We start from the raw sequence: 7,464 nt of genomic DNA on the forward strand, positions 1-7,464 counted from the left end.
GGTGTAACGTTACTCTCATTGCCTTCACCAAACTACCATCACAAATATCTTCTCTCTCACCCACACATTCTACTTCCAGCTCAGACGTTCAACTCCTATACAGTACAATGCAAATCACTCACGTATCCGATGAAAGGATCGAGTGACTGACGTTCAAACGTCTCTCCGTCGCGTACCCGTACAGCGCCCAGACAAAAAGCCCTTTCGCCTATACGTACGTACAAAAGGCGAACGCTAACGTATCTACATACACAAACATTAGCTCTAGAGCGGAAGAAGAGGCCCGCACGAAAGAGAAATACACGGCAGCAATCGAGGGAACGAGGCCGGAGCACTTTGTTCCTTCCCTGCGCGCGCACGTTCGAGTCGGGAGGTGAGATCGTAAAGAAGACTTTAGGGCGTCCCCCTTTTTACGATCTAGTGCCTGCCTAGATTAGATGAAATCGAAGTTCCGCCGAGAGAGCTATACTCGCTCGCTCTTTGCTTATATTATACTGTGAGTCGAGCGTTCGTCGGACGAGTCCTATAGCCTGATTCGCACTGTGCGAGAGAATGGAAGGTGGTAGTCTATGTATGCAGAAGCGCAAGACTTTCTGCTTGTGCTTTGCTTGGCTTATGACTAAATGTATTTGATTAAAACGCGGACAAACAATTTTTGTGTAAAAAAAGATATGGTAAGATATGCAAATTCATTAGGTTTTCTTCCACAACTTCAGGAATTGCATATTGGCTATTGCGAGAAAGTTGTTAGCGCAAACGCTACTGTGTTATCTCGCACAGAAATGTGTTTGAATGGAATTTCACAGTTTTAATAATCGATGTGTTTGACATACGTTTACACAATTGTGCATATCAATAATCCATCTCTAAATATTGGCCAGAAAACTGAATTTTTAATGCGTCAATTTCTTTGTTACGTTCTTTTGCTTATCTGAAAGACGTCCTTTTGACCTGGTGCAATGTTATGAATACAGTAATCAATCTTCATATTATATTTCTATTAAAGGCATCTTAAAATCTGTACCTATATCAGCTATATGAATCCAAAATTCAAATTGTTAAACTGGGGAAACTATTATTTTTTAATTTACCGATGTGTAATAGTCATATCGACGTGCTTATCTAATGGTTTGATTACATTAGCATTGCATTTAATTTAGCATACTTAACCTTGGTAGAAACGTTAACGGTTAATAAGCTAAGTTTTGGGCCACTTAGCTAAGTTGTGGTTAACAATTTAAATAAATAAGAGTTTAAACATAAATGCATAGATATACACATTAACTCAAGATAAAACAGAACATTTGCTTGAAATTTGTCAAATGGCTGTTACAATCCAGAAATTATAGAAAAATATCTTGCAATCGTGAAAAATCCAAATATTTGTAATAAAACGTGCAAACGTTCTAATGCAAGAAAAAAAGGAAAAAACAATTTTTAACTTAAAAATAATACTGTGTTGGTATAATAGACACGCATCACTAAAATATTAGCAACATTTTGATTTATTTTTTTACATTCAAATTTGATAATAATGGTCAACTAAACTTAACTTTTTAACGGTTTTCACTCTTTAATTTTCTACCAGAGTAACAATCTTCGGCAAACATTATACAGGCAATCAAGATAACATACTCAGAAATGTATTGTATACTGGAGATTTAGAGTATAAAAGAGAAAAGGTGCAGGCATATTCATTATTAAGACAATATGAATTATCTTTCAGTCAGTCTTTTTATCGCTTCTGCGATTTTCGTGCAATCCTACGAATGTGCGAAAGTTGAACCACAGGTAATAAAGTTATATTTTTCATTGTTGCTTCTAAGTATAATAATGAAAAAAGCACCATTTAAACCAGAATATTTTAAATATCATTTGAAACATACTTAAATTATTTCGTTCAAGGTGAAAGTTGTTGATACCGACACTTGGTATTACAACAAAGAGTACGTCAATGCACTGAAGTACATTGTAACAAAGGGAAATGCTACCTATAATCACATAACATTACATTGGGATCTTAAAAAAGATCTGCCAGCAGATCTGAAAGTAAGTACCTTAGATGGACACTGATAATCTCTTAATCCAAACGAAAGTAAATAACTAATCATATTTTAATACTTTTTAATATTTAGCTTGTCAGTAAAGTATACGTTACGGATTCATCTTACAAAACTGGACATTTGCTTCTTATTGATGATACACCAGTCTGCGTAAAAAGCGATCATTATGAGTTACTGCCAAAAGTATTGATCGTTGACGAATCTCTGTTGAACGGAAAATGCATTAAAAAAGTAAGCACGTCATATCATTATTTCTCTGTACATTTATATGGATTTCTTCATACTTATCATTATCTCGATTTTTATAGGGAGTTTACGACATGGAAGACATGGGCCAATTGAGATTTGAACAACTGATTCCGGATCTTCACAAAGAAGGAAATTATTACAAAGTTGATTACAGGCTTGGCACTGATACCGAAATTGTACTTATCGTAACGTTCTACACTGAGTGGGGCTACTTAAAAGATTATTAAATAAAAATCAATTGATGTTTACGATAAATTGTACAGGTTCAAATGACCAAAACACTAGCATACATGAAATAAAAAAATATGAGCATTATATGATTAAATATGTTATTTTATCGAACCTTCTTTCTTTTTAAATAATCTTTAATGACATAATAAAAAGTTTTTAAGTAAATCTAATTTCAAACAATCCCATAATCAAAAAATGAAATAAGCTCTTCCATGTCATACATCATTTTCCAATGTTCGATGCCCCCTTTCTGTACACATCCAGCACAAGTTATGCACCGTAACCATGCAGTGAGAACCTCTAATACGTTTTTCTCTCACTCAACCCTCCTTAATATACTTTATATACGTACAAGTCGCTTAATGTCCGTTTCACGTGTCGCCACCGCCAACCTTCGTAGTTCTCTTATCAGTTCACGTTCAATGTTCTAGTGCCCCATATCTCATGAACGTCTAGAAGTGATCCCCTGGACAGCCATAACCTTTGACCTCTTTCCCTTCTTCTTTTCAGTCTTCTGAATTACACGTCTTTCAAACTCTTCTAAAGCTTCTAAATAATATTAAAATTACGAGCCCTTAAAATGCACTAACACAAGCGCCTTTGTATTCGCTCTTGAAGTGTCATTTTTTGCAGTGCTGCTATTTTAGACTTCGTAATCTCTTTTTTCGATGAAATCGTCAGTTTTTCTCTAAAAAGTATTTGAATATACATCACATCTTTATTTATAAACCTGTTTTCCAACTTTGAGCTTGTTTGGAATACATGTATAATTTCAAGGAGCATACAGTTTCATCTGTGAAAGAGATATTTATTGAGTTGAGCTGTTCTGCTACAAACGTTATCTCTAATTTAGTGGCAATTTCTCGTGTACACCAAGCAAAACTCGCGAGCTCAAATTGACTCGAGAAACTTTCCAAGCTTATAAAGCTCATTTTTGTTGTCGCCTCTTTTTACGTCGAGGTAAGAAAAGTCTCTCTATTTAAATCTTGAAATTTACTTTGACTTGGCGATAAAAGTGGGTGTTGAGCCATATAAAATATACCCAAGTTGTTAAAAAAAGCTATCCTCGTAATTGTTCCCTGACTATACGAGATAAAAATAAAATAAGCTCATTAACATGGGTCTAGTATAGCATCATGACTCAAATTTTAAACTATATATATACGGAAATAACGTTGCGACACTCAGAAAATTATTCTTCCGTTAATAAATCACTATTCCTAGTAAAGCTCGTGCGCAAACAAACCCGGCAATAACACCACTTCAAACGTCGAGAATGCCGGTGAAAAGGACCTTCAGTAGACGTCGACCAACGTAGCCAGCCGCTTATAAACCCCAGGAAGCTTAATTCCCGTCTTACGCATGAGCGACAGCACAAAAACCATATTGCGTCTCGAGGCTCTGCAGCAAGGGCTCCGCAGAGCACGTGACGTAACTAACCTCGGAGTTCACGGTTATCAAGCGAGGCAGCAGCAACGATCTCGAAATGCTGGCTCTGCGACAATGGACTACGCATCAGACGCGCCCATTTATCAAAAGGAGCCAATTCTATGTGACTCTCGCTCTCTATCGCATCGCCTTTCGCGTACATGCCACCCTTTCGCCGCAGCCCCGTGTACTGACTAACTTCCATTTACCCGATAAGGTGACGTTTTCACTGAACTCTGACTATATGTTTGCAGGATTCTGTATAGGTATTTGGTTCTCGAATACTCAGCTTCGAAGTAGTATACAAGCGAATCATTGACTATTATATTGGAACATTAACTGATGGGGTCTCGTCTATACGAAAATATAGAATATTCATACTCTGATATAGTCAGTTGGAAATTTTTACAAATTCTTTGAATACTGTCGTGACGCGGTCGAGGAGTTGTTGCGAAAACTATTGTGGACTGGACTGGATATATACCTTTCCGTAGCTCTCATCGTCCAACATTTTCCCTCGTCGCAACGAGCATCTGGAGAGCGTTTCCACGATTATATAGCGCGAGGAAGCGAATGCTGGCCGCCGCGCAACGAGAGCAACGGCGCTCGCACCATCGATTCGCCTTCGCGCCCTTTCTCATGCACTAGACTGGCTCTCGTGAGACTGCGCTCTCTATAAAATATGTAGCAACGCGAGAAAGCGGAAAGAGTACATCTTCCGATGAACCAACGCTGAAGCTTGTTTCGGTTTTAATGAATTTATCGCTGTAATACGTTTACCGAAACCAGAAATCACCCTTCAAGCACTACAAGGTCGTATATTGTGTAGTTTTCTCTCGAGAAGGGCGAGTTAAAAAATCTCTCATTAAATAATCGAGCGCCACTTTTCCAGAAGGGTCAACTTCTTTTACTTTCCTCTTCTTCACTTTACCTGTACACAGTGAAGAAAAACGCTCAAAGAAGCTCGAGGGTATGCTTTTCGTTCTACACGGCACACGCGTTGACTTTGAGTGGTTAACAAGACATTTCTCGCATTGTACGGCATGATTGCGACTAAAATTCAATATAATGATCAGTCGAGATTTGGAGTTGCAATATAATTTCTATTCACGGTTATTCAACAAAACATTGTCAAAAGCTCTATACAGTGTAATTTATGCACTTAGTTTAGAAATGATGCGATTTTCTGTAATAGAATGTCCGGTGCACGTGCCTGAATTATGTCCCTCACTGCGCGTGTGCTATCGATTTATTTAGAATAAGCAGCTTAAGTAATATGATTATTTTCCGAGCACAATAATGCATGGAATTTATTCTCGTAGTTTTCGAATGCTCATTATTTTCACGATGATAAAATCATAAAAAAGCAACGTTAGCTTTCCGATATTTGTACAGGGGATTTTTCGCAGTGTAGCATCGATACACGCGCATTCAAAAAATACCAAGGCACCTACTCGGTATACCTATGCGCATACAGCACGACCTCGAGCGCCCCCCTCATATCTGCGCAGCACGCCACACGTTCTATAGTGCACACAACAATAAGGGAACCGATAAAGCTAATTATTACTTAGCAAAACGAAAGGGCCAATAACGAAAATTTACTAGAAAAACAGCTTTTGCTCCCGCACGCGCGGTGAAGGATGAAGTTTCAAAGCGTGTAAAGCTCGTAATTTTCAAGCGTCGATGCAAAAGCAGCGCCCGCGGCTGCTTAGGTATTAATTCAGCTGGACTCTATGGTGTGCGGGCTTCTGGTTAACCACTAAGAGTGTCGGAATTGGTGGTTATGCACTTTTAGCGAGTGTGTGGTTTGGATATATACATACATGTAGAGGTGATTCATGGGCATGTCTTGAAAGTTCGATTGTCCGACAGTTTGCCAGAAATCGTTAGCAAAAATCAGTAATTTCAAAATTTTGATAAGCAGCTTATACAACAACGTGCGAACATAAATTATATGAGAATTTTTCAAATTAAAAAATTCCAAGCAGTTAAAAAAAAAACTGAAAAAAATTCTTATCTTACACGCGAAACAATGCCTGGCTTTGTAACATAAGTAGAGAGCCAAAGCTTTGAAAGATGCGCCTGTTCAAAAAATCCAAAAGCAAGCCACGCCGCAAGCTAAGTCAAAGACTGGCCGAAAACAATCGAAAGTACGAGAGGGACTGGCTGCTAGAGTACTTAGTCGTCCCTGCCGTGCGTGTATGAAGAGAGAGAGAGAGAGAGAGAGAGAGAGAGAGAGAGAGAGAGAGAGAGAGAGAAACAAAAGGGGGTAGACATTTAGTCGACCTCGACCTCCTTTGCGCCGGTCCTGGAGCACTTTATTTCTCTTTTCCGCGCCCGCGGCTCAACTTCTCCTTCTTTCCTGCGATGTTAAATGTTGTTTTTCCCTCTTTTTCCCTTCGAGCTCGAGTACGTCTGAGGCCATGGGCTAATAATGACATTTTTTTCAAGAGCCCATACGGCCTCGCATCCTTGACTTTCGTCACTTATCAGTTTCTTACTTTTCGATAACTATGCACGCATGTTCTGTTACAATGCCGCTACCCTAAGCGGGTCTTGGGCGTTGTCGTCCAGATCGGACGGGTGGGTGCCTATCACCACTACACAGCGCGTCCTTAGGTTGCGGATAGAGGAACAGCCCCTGAGAAAGAGGTTAGCTGCGAATAAATTGAATAAGCAGCCGCGGATAGCCGATAGGAACAGGCGTGGGTGTGATGAGCCCACACTGTCGAACGCATTCATCTAGAAACACTACGCAAGCACCACAACAAAAAAACACTTCACATTATCTCTTTATCTCTTATCTCTCAATCTATCTCTTTCATCACACATTACGAAAATGGGCAAAAATCCTGCTGCCGAGGAGGATGCGGGAGCGATGACAACTGCCCCGAAAGGGAATGTGTAGAATGATTCGCACCTGGTCTTACGCGGTAATGATGCCAGCAAAGGCGCGCTGCCTTGCAGGGGGGCGTTAGGATGCGAGAATGCAACCGTAGTGTGTCTGACGACGAGTTGACACTGTCCTCGTCAAAGTCGGAAAGCTCTCATACTTAGTTCTAGAGAGGTATGGGGGTTATCACCTCTAGAACGGTGGACTCACCTGCGATCGGAACAGGATCCGAAGCGCGCGGGTTTAACATACTATCATGGCTCAAAAAAATCAAATCCGAACCAAAAGGGACTTAAGGGTCGGAACTTGGAATGTTCGCAGTCTATACAGAGCAGGCTCATTTAAAGAACTCGTAAAGGAAGCTGATAGGTACAATCTAGATTTGGTAGCAATACAGGAATCGTGGTGGCCAGATGGCGGAGTACTAGCATCGGGTAACTTCACGTACCTGTATGGGGCCGGGAGTGGGGGATCTCTAGGCACCGGATTTCTCGTAAGCAAAAGCATCATACATTCGGTTAAAAGTTTCAAATCCGTCAATGATAGGTTCTCGTACATCATTATCGAAGGTGAATGGTATAGATATGTATTTATTAA

General features: G+C 39.8%; 1 protein-coding gene across 1 annotated transcript; it reads left to right on the plus strand.

The window, feature by feature from the left end:
• Nucleotides 1-1,594: 1,594 nt before the first annotated feature.
• On the plus strand, nt 1,595-2,626 carry LOC100113497. Its single transcript, XM_001598943.4, has 4 exons — nt 1,595-1,791; nt 1,906-2,049; nt 2,136-2,294; nt 2,372-2,626. Exons 1-4 carry the CDS (start codon nt 1,711-1,713, stop codon nt 2,537-2,539), a joined length of 552 nt encoding a protein of 183 aa, XP_001598993.1. The 5' UTR covers nt 1,595-1,710; the 3' UTR covers nt 2,540-2,626.
• The last annotated feature ends 4,838 nt before the right edge of the window (nt 2,627-7,464 follow it).

The sequence above is a fragment of the Nasonia vitripennis genome, chromosome 4 (genome assembly GCF_009193385.2).
Source record: "Nasonia vitripennis strain AsymCx chromosome 4, Nvit_psr_1.1, whole genome shotgun sequence".
NCBI classification, from domain to species: domain Eukaryota; kingdom Metazoa; phylum Arthropoda; class Insecta; order Hymenoptera; family Pteromalidae; genus Nasonia; species Nasonia vitripennis.

Excerpts from the sequence above, each read along its gene's own strand:
- LOC100113497 (XM_001598943.4), top strand. The coding sequence starts at position 1,711 with ATGAATTATCTTTCAGTCAGTCTTTTTATCGCTTCTGCGATTTTCGTG. Across the intron at positions 1,792-1,905 it reads GTGCGAAAGTTGAACCACAG|GTGAAAGTTGTTGATACCGA; the intron begins GTAATAAAGTTA and ends ATTTCGTTCAAG. Across the intron at positions 2,050-2,135 it reads ATCTGCCAGCAGATCTGAAA|CTTGTCAGTAAAGTATACGT; the intron begins GTAAGTACCTTA and ends TTTAATATTTAG.